Source organism: Leuresthes tenuis, unplaced genomic scaffold, assembly GCF_036924035.1.
Source record: "Leuresthes tenuis unplaced genomic scaffold, fLeuTen1.0.hap1 SCAF_15, whole genome shotgun sequence".
Taxonomy (NCBI): Eukaryota; Metazoa; Chordata; class Actinopteri; order Atheriniformes; family Atherinopsidae; genus Leuresthes; species Leuresthes tenuis.
The window spans coordinates 22,652,933-22,670,492 of record NW_027325369.1 but is presented as its reverse complement, the minus strand read 5'-3'; the positions used below and the strand labels follow the sequence as shown (position 1 = coordinate 22,670,492).

Here is a 17,560-nt window from a genome sequence, read left to right as displayed (position 1 = left end):
TTGTGTGTCGTTCAGCACATTATTTCAATCACACACAAAGTAGGGCCTGTTTGAAATGGCAAAAAAAAACTTAACAAAACAACCAAACAGACAAATACCCAATTTTCTTCTAAATCTAACAGAAATCAAATTTCACTGCTTCACCTGATGATCAGCTTTTGGGCAATTTGGTATCAGCCTTTTATATTCCAGGGGATTTGCATTATTTCTTCTTCAATGACTTAAGTGTTGGTAATGTTTTTGAATAAGTGGTGCTATGGGAACATTACAATGTGCAATACACATTGTCTTGACTGACAGACTTCTCTGTTTTTGCGGTTTATTGTGTCCTACACAGAGTAGAAATAGTTTTTTTCTAGATGACAAGGAAACACAACTTCCTGCCCTCCCTTAGTGCACAAGCCCCAAGTGAACAACAACAATAATTTAATCTCCTTTTCCCCACATTGCTAGTTTTCTTTATGTTGATATTGTGGCACAACAGTTCATGAGCCTCCTTCTTGCCCTCTTCTCAAGGTAAATAAACATTTTAGAGAGGCAAACACTTGACATACATCACTTTCATTCTATTGAAATAATAAAGTCCTCGTAGGATTTGCTCTTTTTGTATTAAGAACACGATAACAAGGACTTAGAATGTAATTTTGATATTCTTAATCTTGAATTAGTTTTTGGGAGTCAGCAAAGCACATTATAACAAGGATTTAAAGATATTGGCAACTACCCATGGGAAAAAAACATTTAAGACAAAGAAGATAGACATAGGATGTGTCATTGGATGTAATCATGTAATATATGTAATTATATAGCTTTCATTATTAAGTGAGTTTGTTGTTTAATGGGCTGATGGTGTCTATAAACCCTCCAGGTTTATCTATTTATTAAAATAAACTTAAAACAAGAACATAGTGCAGAAAGAGAAACACATCCACATATATTTACAATGTTAGACAAGATCGATAATAAAAGTTTAGTAACCTATATTAAAGTAGATTAGTCCATTTATAGCCGCAGTGTAGTGTCAAAATGCACTGGTCGGTATAGTAATAATCGCAGTCCAAACTGCCTTTATTTACCACTGACAGCATAACTATATCAAGCTGAGAGGATCTCTTGGTTCATACATTAACATTTAACTCAGTGAAGAACAAAAATCATGCAAACTCTGTTTTATGGTTAACATATAGTGTTTAATTTGTACCAGAGCAGCAACAGACTGGTGCTTACTTTGTATTTCTACCACGCCATCGAATGAATATTCCCCATGAAACCCTGTAGCTTAATGTGAAATACATGACGACCGTGGATTTGTGTTTCGTTTGTAATGTGTGTACCGTTGTCAGATGGGCATGGCTAGATGATGTAAAGGGCGGGATTATACACTAATAGCCAATCAGAGTCCTCGCTCTTCCATACAGTGCATTTTGATTGGTCACATTGCGAGCGTGTATCATGCCGATGTCGCCTAGCTTTCTAGTGGTTAGCTAGCAGCTAATGTTAAGGCTGACAATTCCCGCTCGTTTGACTGTAAAATTTCTCAACCACGACGTAAAAAACACTGCACAAAGCGTATCTTCTATTGGTCATTCTGCAGTTTAAGGTAAGTTTCTCTCCGACGGTTGTCAACCTGCTTCTACTTACCTGTTAATAAAAGTAAGCTAACGGAAAACAAGCTGACTTGTCTTCGTTAGCTAACAATAATAGAGCTAACGAAGGTAAAGAGACATGTATAGTGTTTAAGGAACAGTTTAGTGTAGTAAATGTACTAATTTGGCTATAGGGGGTCAATTGTTTCTAGCTGCTATCGTACACAGGTGAGCTCACATTAGCACATCCACAAGCCACTGTTGCTGTGTTGTGTTCTCTTGGTAACTCAGTAGCTGTTGCTCTTGAACGTCCTTTTGTGCTAAACATTACAAACATACACATGGTGCCTGTTTTATTTCAACGTATTATTCTAAGGGTGTTGCCATTAATGTCCCATGCGTGACAAATGAATTTGGCCAGTGTGACACAAAAAAAGGTGATGTTTTTCTTAGCTGCCAGAAATTCTCATCAAAATCATCCAAACACAAAAATGATCAGAGGTGTACTGTAATTTAAAATGTGTTTCTGCCACTGTTTAATTCACCAAGACGCTAGTATCGTATGACAGGGATGATAAAGTATTTTTTTGATACAGCTGCTTACCGAATTCTGTAATCATATCCAGATTGGAAGCAGAAGTTAGTTCAAAATTGAACACTTACTTGTGAAACATTTACAATAAGTGAAATCAAGGAAATCTAGAGCTAATGGGCATCACCAAAGAACGGGTTTCCTCTTTCATGAGGGTTTACAGTGCCCTTACTGCTGATATATTGTTGTATTTAGTTTCTTCTTCTTTCTTGAGTTATATCTTAAACGAGTGAAATGCACCTGAGTCAGGTCGAGGATAGGTAACTGAGCCTTTCCACTTCAGAGAGACGGGAAAGCGTTTCGGATGTAGCACTAGACTGGGAATTAATGTGGCAGTTTTGGTCTCGATTTTCGCATTATTGCACACCTAGAAATAATAAACATATAGCCCAATATTGTCCATAAAACATTTATGAATTGATTGTCTAATAGAATTAAAAAGAACTGCACAGATAGCTGATAAAAGTCATTCTAAAAGTAATCTCCAAATTTAGGTTAAGTATGCTCAAATTAAAGCTGAGAGTCTGCACTTCAGGCCCATATTTATTATGTAACTTTAACTTAAGTATGTTTGGCTAAGCTACCAGACCCAGCTTCACTGTTTCTGTTGTTTATTAGTTGTTCTTTGGCTAACTAAAGATGTGCTTCATTGCAGAGTCCTTGACTGTGACTGAGATGATGAATGGAAACCTCCCTTCAGCTGTGTGGAGATGACCTGCCACCCTTTTGGGAATGGTCAGAATGGGGCCAGATGTGCCCCTTCTTAATGAGTACAAGCAGGAGTTCTTCTGGAAGCGCTTCCCCCAAACAGTGTTGGGAGGTCCACGCTTCAAGTTGGGCTACTGTGCCCCACCATATGTATATGTCAATCAAGCAGTCTTGTTCTTGACACCATGGCTTTTTGGGGGCATTGGCACTCTGCTCTGCCAGCTGCAGCTGCTTCACGAGCTCCACGCTGCTGTGCTTTCTGGTATGCTTATGTTTGCGGCTGCAGCGGGTGTCCAGGCCCTGGCATTATATGCTGCTCGGAGGAGTGGTGCAGTTGAGAGACTTGGAGCACCCAACATCCTAGTTGATGAAGAGGAAGTGGAATTTACCAACTGTGTCAGCCCAGAGACTGTTCGATTCATTGCTCCAGGGAAGCGGTTTGGCCTTAATGTGGTGCTACATACAGTTCTAGCTGGAGTTCTCTGCGGCTTTGGGACATGGTATGTGTTCCTGGGCAGACTGACCACTCTCTATGGCAGCATTGGTGTTTCCTTGGTAGTTTTTGTCCTTAGCTGGGTGACTCTGTGTATAGCTGAGTATTCCCTCATTGTAAATACGGCAACAGAGACGGCCACTTTCCAAGCACAGGACACTTATGAGATCACTCCACTCAACCGACCTCTCTACATTTTTATTTTCATCGCTGTGGACTTGACTGATTGGTGAGCACAAGGAAAACAAATCTTGTTTAAGAAAACTTAGCATTTCTTGTCATATTAATGTCAATATTTTGCTCTTCTGTAGGTTCTCAGATCCTGTCCCTGAACTCCATCTGGCCAGCCAGACTCTTCATGTGCTGTTCCTCTTCCTACCTCTGCTGTGGGCACTCGGTATACTGCCTCCCCTAGATGCCCTGCTCCTCTGGGGCATGGAGCAGGCTCTAGTGTTTGGCTTAGGAGGCTCACCCATGTCTAGCAACCTCAGGTATAAATTGAGATGATTTGTTTTTGTCACCGTTAACCCTGATCATAATACATGTTATTTAACATGGTTGTATATATATATATATTTTAAAAAACACTTAAATTACTCTCTTTTTGGTTGTGGTGGTTAAATGTATTCTAGTAAGATGTCAAGCCAATCATGACCAACGCTTGTCTCCTCTTCTGTAGCTTTAGAAGGTTTTGGCACTTGTTTTTTGGGGGGCTTAATTTTAAACATTCTTTATCTCTTATTTTAAGCCATTCATATTTAGAATTGGTCCACACTTCACCAAACATTTGAATAACAACATTTAAAGCTGTAGCCTCAGTGCTTTTGCAAAAGATTAAACACATGACAGTTTTAATCTATCACATCTTGCTCATTTTTCTATGGGGAATCAGCCGTCATCACATTCTTAAAGTTGTACTGAAGTGACAAGAGTGACAGTAGCTTGTGTTTCATAAGTCCTTATTTTTTTGTATGTGCGCTGTTGTCCCACAGGCTGCTATTAATGTTTGGTGTCTCCACCGGCGTAGCTGTTTGTAATTACTTCATCCCATCAACACTGGGTGTGGCTCTCTTCTCCATCGCTACGGGATTTCTGCTGAGCCTGGACCTTAGCCAAGTTGGCACTCTCTGCAGAGGTCCCAGCGCAGCCTTCAAGAACCATGGATTGCGCAGAGGGGGGTCGCTACCTCCCTCTCCCAGTTCATTTGGCTGGAATCTAGGCTGCAGGGAACTGTTGCTATATTTGAGCCTGCTCCTGATGGCAATGGTAGAGGCAGGACTGTTGCTTCACTTCCTCGGTTCAGCTCTGTCCCAGAGCTTGATTACAGGACCCCAAGGTCCTGTTAGCTACCTCCTCCTCGTACTCTTCTGCCTCTGTTGGGCTCTAAGAGAGATCCAGGGGGCTTATATATTTGGCGGAGTGTTCCTTAATCCCTTTTACCCTAAAGGCATGTCCAATGTGCAAACTTTCAAACAAAAGAATAGAGGATTGTACATAGCTGCTGCTATCAGAAGAGTCCTCCTTTATCTTGGTGAGTCTGTTAAAATGTATAGATTTTCTTTCATCTTTATTTTTCAAATGTTTGCATATGTACAAGATATGAACACACCTGCACATAAACCTCTGTATGTGAAGGGGACTGACCAACTTTTTCTGTGTTTTATTTCAGTGTCTCCATTTGCAATGATAGCCTTTCTAAGTATGGACAAATCTCTGCAGTCGGTCCACAGGGTCTCCGTCAGTGTGGGATTCACACGAGCCTTTAGAGTGGTATACTCACACTTACAGTTTAAGTACCCATGTGATACAGAAAGTCTTTACATATGACAGACGTTTTTAAGATAACTTGTTGCAGATTCTCAATGGGTCACTGTCAAATCACAAATCTTCATTTAGAATAAAACTGAAGTGTGCCAGAGTCACATATCTACTTAGAAATGTATATATATTTTTCAAAATATTGAGCTGTGATTAATCAGAGTGCTCTTTGTTACTTTCTAGGTGTGGCAGAGCTCAGAGGATGCCTTGCTCCAGATGGTAGTGGTGGTCTTTGTGCGGCTGGCAGCTGGAAACAATACACTGCCTGGGTGGGGCAACTTAGGAACTGGAGCTCAGCTTCTTCTGGTGAGCTCAACATAAAACCATTATTCTATACTGATGCTGGGCCCGTGGATGAGTCATGTTTGCCTTTCTTTCTGATCCAGGTGGGCCTCCTGATTGACAGACTGGGCCAGTTCCTGGCCAAACTGAAGTTCACCCTTACTGTGTTAGTGACGTCTTGGACAGAGAAGAAGCAGCGGCGTCAGTCAGCTGGAACTCTCCTGGCTCTGAACGCATCACTATGTCCACTGCTGCTGGCAGTGGTGACCCTCTCCGCCCTGCTTTCTGCTCCTTTGCTGCCCCTCTTCACTCTGCCTATATTCCTTGTGGGGTTTCCCAGGCCTCAGCGTAGTTGGCCAGGCCCAGTGGGCACCGCTTGTCCCTGTCCAGACTCTATCTTCTACCAGCAAATGAGTGGAAGTCTGGCCTCTGCATTGAGGACGGCCTTTGCAAGAGGGTCACTTGGTCAGTGGTTGATCCTTGGTATATTTTCAGTCTGTGAATGTTTTGCTAGGAAATTGTCTGTTGCCCTTTTCTTACAGTTCTCCTTGTGCCTTTTTTGTGCACAGGAGTCCTGTTGTTAATATGCCTTAGAGCCTCAGTGGAGGTTTTCACACAGCCGAACTAGTGTGTGTGCATGGTGGCACACACACCACTCTCACAGACCCAGCTTGTTGTGTGTAAGCACACACTGATGCGGCTTTGAAGTGCTTCTGTCTCGTCTCTGTGAAATATCAAATGAGAACAGCAGCGATTTAACTGTAACGTCTTTTTTTGCACCAATTTGACGTGACCGCTATGTGAAAAGGACTTCTTTGTCCTGTAAAAATTCCATTGAATCTGTGCCAAATTCTTTTCATATGTTGTGCATGTTCTTGTATTTTTGTCTAGATAAGATTGCCATTTATTTTTCATGTTATTATCAAGCAGATAAAATCGATAGGTTTCAGATTTTAAATGGAGTGAATTAATTGGGAAACAATATTATTTAGACAATATTTCTTTTTACTACTGTGTTTTGACTTCTCCTGTAATTGTAGTGACTGACCTTTCCTTTGGGTCAAGTGGCCTCTGTATGCAGATCAAAGAGCACTGAAGCATCACCTCATATGGTTAAATTCCAGGAGGAATACTGTTGTGAGCAGCCTTTTTGGAGTGCTGGCAGTAATGTGAGCTTACATCATCGAGTTGAGCTTCCTGTGAAGTGACCCAAAAAAAAAGCTCCTATCTGTATTCATTACATCCAAATGTTTCCACAACATTAACTGCATAATACTCCTAGGCTTAACTGCACTGCTGCTAGGATATTGTTCTGTGGTTGATTGTGGGGGCAAGTGGAAAATATGGTGCAAATAGAACCTTGGTATTTATGGGTTGATGATTAAAAATGAATGAAAATGCTGAGATGATGTAATCACTCAGTCTTATTGTTTAATGTGAGCTTTGGAAGTCATAGCTATGATGAATTTTTTAGAATAGTCGCTTGTTAGGTTGACACTCGGAATCAAACGATGGCAGTTTGTTTTCTTCTTTTGCATTGCTCACACTGGGGGCCATGGAGCAGTGAGCAGGAAAGGAATCTGCCCAATCTGTCACTTCGTATCATGAGGTAGCGGCTGGAACTATTCTGAGATGTCGTTATGGGACGTGACATTATCCTTGAGCCACGCAAGCACGAGTCAACTTAAAACAAAAGTGCCCTTCACCTTGCCACTGCTGTGCATCTATGCTGAAATTAACGTCCGTCTTCTGTCTTTGGAAATGAAAAGCTCACATTGTGTGAAAGGGATCGAGGTTTTAGGGAGTAAAGGACAAGAACAGTTGTAATATTTAGCTCTCTGTAGTCTTGCCAGTACAGTGACCTTTGTTTACTACTTTGATACTACATGTCTCCAAGCAGCTCACACAGTAGGCATGTTATCCTCATAGCCAGCAGAGGGACACATGATGCAAAATCATGCAAGATTATATTTGTATGTGTTTTATTTCTCCATTTTCTTGTCCTCAATTTACATGTCATACCTCCCCACATGTTAGATGCACCGATGTCTCTGATTTTCTCTTTTATATCTAGGTTCTTTAGCTCCAGGCTCTCATTTCCTCGGCCGCTTTCAGGACCGCATGGTTTGGATCATGATCCTTGAGAGAGGATATGGCTACTGCACAGTCAACATCAAGGTACTGTGTCTTTGAGTTTGCCTGTTAAGCGTCATTGCAGGCATTTTACAGCAGTACTACTTGTGTGCTTTGTTACAGGGTCTTGAGCTGCAGGAGACATCCTGCCATACGGTGGAGGCTCGGAGGGTGGATGAGGTGTTTGAGGCTGCTTTTGAACGCCCAGAGCGGCTCGGTTTCCCCCAAGGCTTTAACCTGCACTGGGGAAACGCCCTCACCCCTTGTGCTGCACTCGCAGTGCGAGTCTACTCTGACGCCCGAAATGTGCTCTCTGGCATCATTGACTCTCACGAGAACCTGAGGAAACTTCAGGATGACTTCATGAAAGCACTGATCTGGTTGCTCCTCCGATATTGTGTGCAGAGACATAAAGGATTTTTATGGAGCAGCGAAGAGGGGTCAGGGAATGGAGGCATGAAGTCTCAGTCTTCGCAGTTAGCCCAAACAACTTGTAATCAGCCATCTGAAGCTGTCATGGTAGAATCCAATGTGTCTTCTCTCAGGTTCAGACAGGACAGCTCTAGTTTGACTTCTTTTGGGGATTGGTCAGATGAAGATGACTTATTTGGACCACAACCAGCCAGGCGGACTGTGGCATTAGTGACTGCAGAAGCCCAACCTGGACATTCAGCACTGCAGACAGGGGCCTCTCTGCCAGGCTCCGTAGAAATGGACAGTCTTTTTGAAAACATGGCTCTCTCTGCCCTGCAGCCTTTGCAACCCCTGGGACTTGGCATCGGGATGCCAGCAGTTGATAAAGGTCGAAATCCAGAGGTCTTCAGAGAGAGCCCTCATCTGAACTTCAGCTGTCCCCAGTCTGAGGTATTCAACCTACCGGCAGGGTGGAGGACAGCACCGTTACTCCCATCTCGCTTGCTGTCTCTTAGGCCTTTATTTCCAGAGGAATGGTTTCGGTTTACCTTGGGCCGGTTCGGTCTAGCTGTGCAGGGGGAGACCTCAGAGGACATGACCAAAGCTCTGAAGGAGGATGAGGTTCTGAAGGAACTGCATGTTAAGGTAGCTCTTTCATGTCTCATCTCACTGGGGGCAGAGTCTGCCTTCACCAGTCCCAGTTACATCTACAGGCTCTACTGTGGAGATGTCCCGTGGACGGAGGGACTCGACTGGCTGTCCTCAAGTAAAGAACTTTACCAGCTCACACTTCAGGCTTTCAGGTAAAGTTGGTGTCTAAATCTCTAAATTTTGATAACGTTGCACTAGAAGCTACATGAGATCTGTCTCTGATTTTATGTGCCTTCAGGTTCAGTTTCAAGCTGTTGTTTGATCAGGCAAGCCTTGGTCCGATGGAATCCCCAGAGGAGTTGTTCAGCACTTTGGAGGAATACGAAAGGGACTGGTACATAGGCCTGGTGACTGAAAAAGGCTGGCATGACAGTGTCCTCCAGGAGAAGCCTTTTCTATTCTCTTTGGGACATGACCTCACTATGGTAACTGGATATATTTAACAGTATGAATTTTGTTTGTTTGTTTAACATCTAAATAAGGATTAATTATTTTCCTGCAACCTGTAACCTTATTTGGTTACTAATTTAAAAAAATCAAGTTGAATTTGGTTAGTCCTCAGCTAAATGTTACCTGTTTAACTGTGCTGTTCCACAGGGCACCTACACAGGGCGAGTCCTGTCCCTGCAGGAGCAGCTTGTGCAGGTGGGCCGTCTGAATGGAGAGGGGGTGCGAGGCCAGTGGGCTAACCTCTCCTGGGAACTGTTGTATGCTACAAATGATGATGAGGAGCGTTACAGCATCCAGGCTCACCCCTTCATGCTTCGAAACTTAACTGTTCAAGCAGCCGATCCTCCTTTAGGATACCCAATCTACTCATCAGCCCCCCTTCACTTTCCCTGCCTCTGACCTGTGGTCCAATCTGCCCTTTTTTTTTTTCTTTAAAACACAGACTGCAGGGGAATGCGGTTTCTTTACGGTTGGTTCTGCCAGAGAAAAAATGTCAATTTCTGTGCTGAACTGAGCTAAGTCAAGAGACAACCTCAGTTTATTGTTTTTTCTCACATTATCTGGACTTCTCAGTTCTTTATTTCTTTCATCACAAGGAAGTTTCAACAAGTTTCAAAATCTTAACCCCTTTTAACTGTTAATGTAGACGACTTCCTCAAACTGGACGAGAAACTGAAAATTGAACATTCAATCCCTCAGAACAGAGGTAAGTAAAGCCAGGTTTCCACTAAAGCACAATTTTTTTTTTGTGGTTTAATGATTGTGCTTAAACAGTGAAAAATGTAGCCGCTTCCCCTCCAGAAAAACCTGTTGAATACCTCTGGTTTTAATGTTCTGTTACCCCCCCCCCCTCTCCATGTCCACAAAAAGGGTCAAGAATTTTAATGTTTTGTTAAAGGATGTCAAGGATGTGCCTTGGGTATGTGTTGCTGTATGTGTATGATGTTCAGTGCTGTTGTTTTGTTTACAATTCACTTGTTTACAGTTTAGAAGGAAGAATTAAATGAATGTGTCCACATTTTCTTGTACATAATATTAATTTTTATATGTGTAACCTTGTATACTTGTAATAAAATATGTTGGCAAAAACAGACTTGCCATGTTTCATTAAACAAAGTAGAGGGGCAAAAATCGATCCAAACCTAATTTTATCATGCATTCAAAAGGTCAGTGCAAACATTCTTACATTCAGACCTCAGGCCTTGTGTGCTTTCATGAAGGCTGTGTGCCACAAAAAGAAGATTTGGTTTACATTTGAGATGGAAAAAGAGAACGGAGCTTTCAAGGTCCTTTGTCCTTAAATCTTTCCTACTAGCAGACATGAAAGCAGATACATCCAATGCTAGGAATGCAATGAAAGCTCTTCCTCTTGAGGGGGTGACATTCAGGAGGTCTTTGGTTTAGTGAAGTATGCTGAGTCTGCATCCTGCAATGGGGAAAAAGCAGGTTATCAGTTTTTATTTGGTGACGACCCTAAATGAACCCAAAATCACTTTTATTTACAAATTAAAACTGAATCGTAGTTAAATCTAAAGTAATTGAAATTTAAAAGCTTGACCCTGAGATTGCTTTAACTTCAGAGGCTTCACTGTTGAGATGCACTGCTTGATTTTTATGGCCTTTCTTTTTTTCTCAATCCAGACCCTTCTGAAGCATGTGACGCCACAGTGGCTGACCAGTTGGAGCACGACCTTCTTTCATGGCCCTCAGCTGTCACTGTCCAGCAGAGGCCACCAGACACTGGTCAGTCAGTCAGTCAGTACTGTGAGGAACGCTCAGTGTCATCCCCTTGCCACCGCCTTCTTATTAGGCTCAGGCAAGGTCAGTAGCAGCTGAGCCCTCCCAGCTGTTCAGAGACAGCTCTCCATAGCATCAGCCACATTCTGCTTTTTTTTCCTGAAGTATTTTCACTCCATTCACACAGTGAGAGTGCCCCAGTGCTCCCTAAAATATCTCCATTTAATTCAGTCCTCATACTGATTTATCTTCCATCACCCCTGAAAGTAAAGGTTAATTTGCCTCAATAACATGGAGGTTATGTACCTACCAGACCAGCTTTGAAGTTCTGCACCCTTTTCCTGCCCAACAGATCTGTGATGGACCAGGCAAATGTGGGCGCATACTGCCAGGCGTAGTAAAACAGGAGGAAGGGTTGCTGAGCAATCCACATTTCCTTGACACCATTGGAAATTCCCACCAGCATTAAACGCACACACCGGCTTGTTGGCATCTTGTGTTCCTGGCTACCAACCATGGCAACAGGCTTGAAAGGAAAACTAGTTACTGAAAACAATAGTAGCTTTTTTTTTTTTTTTTTTTTGTAAAGTAAAAAAAAGTAAATCAACAACAAATAAAATGCATTACCTTGTTAAGTTCCTCAGTGAATGCATTGTTGACAATCAGTGACTGCACCGGCCCTGGACACACTGTGCTGACGAGTATTTTTGGAAAGTCTGTCAGCTCAGTTCGAAGGGAATTGAAGAAACCCTGCAGACATCACAGTTACAATCAGCAACATGACAGACACATGAAAGACAGATTATTACCTCTGAAGATATTTGTTTTACACAGAAAACTAACAAAAAGTTCAGGAGAAATTCAAAAGGACCTGTTCTGCTCCTCCAAACAAACTGATATTTAGCAAATGTAAAAGGTGTAGCTATTTGAAGTCAGTTCACCTGTAGAGCATGTTTACTGGCAGAGTATCCTGTTGCCAGGGGTGCCCCAGCGATGCCAACCACACTGCTGACAGTCACAATACTCCCTCTGCCTCGCTGTGTCATGTGAGGCAGCACCTGCTTAGTTATAGACACTGTACCGAGGAAATTGAGGTCCATCAAGGCCTGGTACACGTCAACACTAGTCTCCATGCAAAGAGAGCGCTGGCTTCGACCGCCATTGTTTATGAGGACATCAACCTGAAAAGGCATGGGGGAAAAGAACAGCAGGATCTGAAAGAATCATCTAGCCTGTGATCATAAAAACACCCGCACATGGGTAAAAATAAACAAAAAGAAGATAAATAAGGTGTTTATCAGCTATTTAAATAGAAATCTTCCCTTTTTCGATCAAATGATGAGAGAGGGTTCCATTACAGAAGAACAACTGCAGTGGCCTTACATGCCCAAAGTACTGAATCACTGTTTTCGTTTTTTCCTCATGCGATGTCCTCTCCAACAAATCAAGTGGAAGAACAAGAATGTCCTCATCCTTGAGGTCAGAGTTTTCTTGGAAAAAATAAACAAATAAAAAAAGAATTCAGCGGGTCACTAGCTGAACGAGACCCAGAAAAAAAAATATTTGTGAAATTGAAGTGTAGTTTCTTTTGATGAAGCCATACAAAAGAAATCTCTTACCCAAACAGCGGCATTTCACTCTAATCAACTCTTGATCCCGTCGAGCGGACAGAACGAGACGTGAGCCACACTTCGCTAACTGATAAGCCAGCTCCTCTCCAATACCACTGGAAGCTCCAGTGACCCACACCACCAGCCCTTTCAGCTTGGTCTCTGATCAACACAAGTCAGATCAGTCAACTCATTCTAGAAAAATACATATTTGTTAATTAATTTGTTTTGCCTCAACTCTTGAAACTCAGAATTCTAGAAACTTAGTATTAAGAGTACAGGTGCTAAACTGGCCTGCCAGCGGACCAAATCTGTCACCCACAGGAAACATCTGCAACTAAAATTAGAAGAAAGAAGCCTTGAACTGAGCTCAAGAAAATCCTCACACTGAGAGGTGCTGTTAAAAGAAGAAGTGATACAGCGAAGAGGTAAATTTGTTCCTTTCACATGCTTTTTGTTATTCACACTCCAAAGCATTAAGATTAAGGGAAGAGCAGGATTTTACATACAAACACACAGTGAAACACACACAGCACTGTCAACAGTGCATAAGTGGAAGCTGAAAGCTGCTTCATTTTCACAAGAGTCAATTATGAGCAGCTGCCAACACATGAACGAATATTAACGTGAACACAGCCTTGGATTGGGTTTAAACTTAAGACCTTCCATCTTAACCAAAACAATTAATTTAAATGATATTGTCCCTGATATGAGGAGTTCTACTAAAACAAAACTCTGTGGAGGTTTCAGTCCGATGCAGCGTGTGATGTCCTTTTACCTGTGCCTAACTTTTTCCTGTGGTACATATTAGAATTATAATACTATGATAATAATAATAATATAACATAATATACTTTTACTTCACAGTATTAATTTTTGCTATAACTTCAACGCCACCGTTAAAATGTCAGTCAGTACTGTGATGGACGCGGAGGTCAATCACATTTGCTTTCCAAATACATACATATGGTGTACATACAAATAGTATTTTGCACCTTTAATTTGTACATATAATATTTTTATTCAGAAGTGTCGGGGGGGGGGGGGGGGGGGGGGGCACTAGTGGGAAAACAGCTGGACGATGGCTTGTTGGTATGTGACAGTTTAATCCGGACGATATAGTTTTAAAGACGGCTCACTAGAGCTGAGGTTGTCGTTAATTTAATTTCTGCGCAAATAAGTGTTTGGGAGAGTCTGGAACAGGTGTGTAAGTTTCATGAACTCACCTGGCCTGTGTCCCATCAGGCTCGCGCGCAGCAGAGTGAAGTCTGCATCCGCAAAAATGAAACACAGGACATGAATGACTAAATAAACTGGTATAAAGTACCACAGTGCAGACACGATGCACCAATCCATGTTATAGTAATGAGTTATCCACACGAAGACGTGTGTCGCTGCGAGCTGCAATCAAAACAAACAGCTAAAGGCTAAAGGCTAATGACAGCTAAAGGCTAATGACGTCACTTCCTCTGCATGATTTTCAGAGTTAAAGCTCAGAGCCAGCGCTTATCTGTCTTCATGAGCAGAGAGTTTAGGCTCCTTAAGAAATTATCAGGATTTTTTTTTGTACTGATTAATAAAATATACTTACAAGCAATCTAAGACAAGCAATTATAAACAACAGAATTTGGCCAAACACGGCTGCATGTGGCATGTTTTTAAATGGTCACCCACAGAAAAAGCATAGTGTCAGCAGAAAATACATGCATCAGAACATTGCTGTTGCTGCTAACCGCTTGTATAAGAATGTGGGAGAATTTTGAACCATTCTTCAGTTTTACAACTTAAGATAATGATAAATAAGTCACTTTTTAACATGGGAAATTAATCAATCCAGCAACCCTCTGCACTCACGTTATCAAGGCTTTCCTAATCCAGCAAGAGACGAAGGAAAATGCAACACGAGCACTTACTGATACAAAAGAGAGTGCAATTTGAAAAAAAAACTTTTTTGTCATCATTAATGCTATTTAGAGCAGAGTACTGTTAATACAGATTTGCAGCAGCGCACGTCAATGACGTCATCCCAGTAGACGAGTGTGTAGAAAGCCCTCTATAAGCCCCCGATAGCCGCCAATAACAACAACACAGCAGCTATGAGCTAACAGTGCAATAGTACGCATTCTTTCATTCATTCGTCTTAAAGTATTGGTGAAATAAAGACAGATAATGCCTTATTTAGAGACTGCATCGTCTAAGCCCTGTTCACTCCGTTATATGGATCTAAATATCTTCCGAACGACACCAACTTTCACCAAACTATTTTCGGTGAGTAGATAAACGTATTTAATGCTAGAAATAAGGTCTAGGTTTAAAAATATTGGAGTTCCCCTTTAATGAGGACATCAATCTGTAAATTCAAGGAAAAACCTGAGAACTGGGAAACAATTAACAGACTTGAAATATATTTTCTCTCAGATGTTTCCACATTTATGTAAAATACTGAAAAAGGAATCTACAGTGTACTTTTTAAGTTTTATGGGTTATGCATACTGTATTTTAAATGAGAAACATATGTTTTTTATTATGTTACTCAAAAATACTAACTAGAATATTGTGATTGAGATGTAACTCTAATAAAATGTCTTGTTTTTTAGCAGAAATGATGAGAAAGATTTGCGTTGCAGAAGAGCAGCTGCAATGGTCCTAATGCCCATAGTACTGAATCACAGTTTTCTTTTTTCCCGTTGAGATTTCCTCTCTAGCAAATAAAGTAGAAGAACAAGAATGTCCTCATCCCTGAGGTTGGCGTTCTCTTGCAGAATAAATAACTGAAAGATTTTATCTGGTCACAGGTGAGTGAGACTGAAAGCAAATGGAACAAACTTAAGTCCCATAGAAACATGATATGTACAGCATTTGTCGTGTCATGTTGAAGTGTCATGCCATGCTCTTTGTCTTTTAACCCTTCCCTTTACTGTTTATAACATATGGAATGTGGAATACATGGAAAAATCACTTTTTTCTGTACTTGGGAGCATTTGTGTGTGACCCAGTAAACTCAAACCTAGCATTTTGTTTTGGTTTCCTGTCTCTGAAAATGGGTTATTCAGTTAGCCGCTCTGTCTGTATTTCTACCTGAACTTCAGATGATGCTGAATTCACACTTGTGCTCTTTCTATTTTCTTAGCTATTAACATCATTGTTAGTTTATAGTTCACTTAGCAGAAGAAATGAATAACCTAATAATGCACTACCAGTAAATGGTTTGATGTTTTATATCCAAACAAGAATATCTATCTTCTAACTGGAGTTCTTGAACTTTTTTTAACAGTCAGATGATGGAAATTCCCATTTCCCACTTTCCATTGAAAGCAAACATTGTTGGAATGTTTTTCTATAGGAGTCGCTTCTTGATTGGGCCAGATTTTGGTTCAGATGTGTCCCACTGAGCTCCAGGGTTGTGTTAGCAGACAAGAGCCTCACCCTGTGTCTGTACCCATTCAATTGAGGTTTGACACGTAACCAACACTGTCTCATTTTTGTGAGGCCATCAGTCCATTGTGAAAAGCAAATTTGTCATACTTGAGTTTAGAGAAAGTGTCCTATAATTGGGAGTTTGAGAAGGTTACCCAAGGTTTATCCTATCTCAGTGATGCATAGGTCAACAGAGAAGGAACAGGTTAAACTGGAAAAAAGGGCAATAGAGGAACTTATGATGACTGCTATGGTTTGCTTAATTTATGCAAATTAAAGTGTGGAGGTGCCAGGCTGCAATTGGTTGAACATCAAGCAACTCACAGAGGATTGGCTTCTGGAGAACAGATCAACTTTTAAGACCTGAGAATGATGATTCATTTTCATGCTGTGTCTTGGCCACTCCTATACAGGGCATAACACTCTTTTACTCTGGTGTACGGTGTTTTCACGGCATAGAACATTTGATCAAAATGCTGTATCAAGGACTCAGACTTTTTTTTTACTGTAGAATTAAAAAACGTACAATAGTGATTGTCCTTTATGCATGTTTTAACTTGATATACGTTGCTACCGCTTCAAGCCAAGTATTAACAACAAATACATACCTTTGTCCACAGTATTGCTTTTGATACTTTTGGAATATCTTTTTTCATTCTTAGAATGAAATATATATTGTTAGTGTAATTCAACCAAAAAAATAGAAGAGAAAATATAAAGAAATTACTTCCTACTTGGGATAAAGAAACTGTACATTGTGATGTACAGGTTTCACCTAATCCCAGGTAAATTGTACAATTGCACTGTAAAGTTGACGTTTTTGACCACCTCTTCATAATTTTAATCTTCTTATATTTTTCTTTTTTTTTTAAACAGTCCTTTACAAAACAATAAGTCAGTATGAGTATGTCAAATTATTATACCAAGCATTACTCTATTGGTCCCTTAATGCAGAGAAATAAAAACAAAGCCAAACCCTCATTCATCCCCTCAGGTCTGTGACATTTATGATATCATCCTCTCAGTAACAAATTATATATCCACAGTTTCTATCAAAACATTTCTATCAATAATCTGAATGAAAACATAGATTTCATGAAAAACTTGCTTCTGGTTGTAACCATTTCCTACTCAGAGACTCTCTGACAACTCTCACCAACTACATCTAGCTACAGCCTGAGTATTTAGTGCCAATATACAATCTCAAGGCATTAAATGGAAAAGTAATCTAGAATACAGTTTCCATGCATTTCTGGATTTCCTGCCAATACGATCTAGTCCTAGAATAGGTGATAATCAGTAGCTACATCATACCAACACCTTGGTGCCTTTTTTGGGAAGCACTGATGAAAAATCTTGGGACATTTTTCCACCTAAATTCTTTCCATCTGAGGGGAAATGTGGTTTTCTGTTGTGATTTGTAAATGTTTTTCCATTCATCTTCAGAAATGACCACTCTCACATCTGTTCTTGACATGTATGGTATTCACCTTTAAAATTTCCTATAACCTGAATATTGATATATCATCTTGCATCCACTCTCTGATTTATAGGTTGTTGTAAAGAATATTCAGTATGCCCCTGCCTGTCTTTTCCAATCCCTCCGCAAAGATTTAAATTATTCGATGTCTCACTTCAGTCCATATTCTGTATACAGCCTTTTCCAGCT

General features: G+C 40.9%; 2 protein-coding genes across 2 annotated transcripts; one reads left to right on the top strand and one right to left on the bottom strand.

Moving 5' to 3' along the window:
• The first annotated feature begins 1,446 nt into the window (after positions 1–1,446).
• On the top strand, positions 1,447–10,216 carry pcnx4 (pecanex 4). The gene is made up of 11 exons (XM_072364785.1): positions 1,447–1,600; positions 2,834–3,608; positions 3,691–3,870; positions 4,372–4,910; positions 5,049–5,149; positions 5,381–5,503; positions 5,584–5,944; positions 7,554–7,657; positions 7,736–8,829; positions 8,916–9,102; positions 9,275–10,216. Exons 2-11 carry the CDS (start codon positions 2,911–2,913, stop codon positions 9,524–9,526), a joined length of 3,639 nt encoding a protein of 1,212 aa, XP_072220886.1. The 5' UTR covers positions 1,447–1,600; positions 2,834–2,910; the 3' UTR covers positions 9,527–10,216.
• A 44-nt stretch (positions 10,217–10,260) lies between these two features.
• dhrs7 (dehydrogenase/reductase (SDR family) member 7) lies at positions 10,261–13,865 on the bottom strand. Its single transcript, XM_072364786.1, has 7 exons — positions 13,701–13,865; positions 12,484–12,636; positions 12,248–12,354; positions 11,806–12,045; positions 11,492–11,614; positions 11,175–11,390; positions 10,261–10,553 (listed from the first exon to the last, which is right to left on the bottom strand). Exons 1-7 carry the CDS (start codon positions 13,828–13,830, stop codon positions 10,512–10,514), a joined length of 1,011 nt encoding a protein of 336 aa, XP_072220887.1. The 5' UTR covers positions 13,831–13,865; the 3' UTR covers positions 10,261–10,511.
• Positions 13,866–17,560: the final 3,695 nt, after the last annotated feature.

Coding starts and splice junctions, on each gene's coding strand:
- pcnx4 (XM_072364785.1), top strand. CDS start 2,911: ATGGTCAGAATGGGGCCAGATGTGCCCCTTCTTAATGAGTACAAGCAG. Junction 3,609..3,690: donor GCTGTGGACTTGACTGATTG/GTGAGCACAAGG, acceptor GCTCTTCTGTAG/GTTCTCAGATCCTGTCCCTG. Junction 4,911..5,048: donor AAGAGTCCTCCTTTATCTTG/GTGAGTCTGTTA, acceptor GTTTTATTTCAG/TGTCTCCATTTGCAATGATA.
- dhrs7 (XM_072364786.1), bottom strand. CDS start 13,830: ATGGATTGGTGCATCGTGTCTGCACTGTGGTACTTTATACCAGTTTAT. Junction 11,615..11,805: donor CCAGTAAACATGCTCTACAG/GTGAACTGACTT, acceptor TGATGTCTGCAG/GGTTTCTTCAATTCCCTTCG. Junction 10,554..11,174: donor AGAACTTCAAAGCTGGTCTG/GTAGGTACATAA, acceptor TCCCCATTGCAG/GATGCAGACTCAGCATACTT.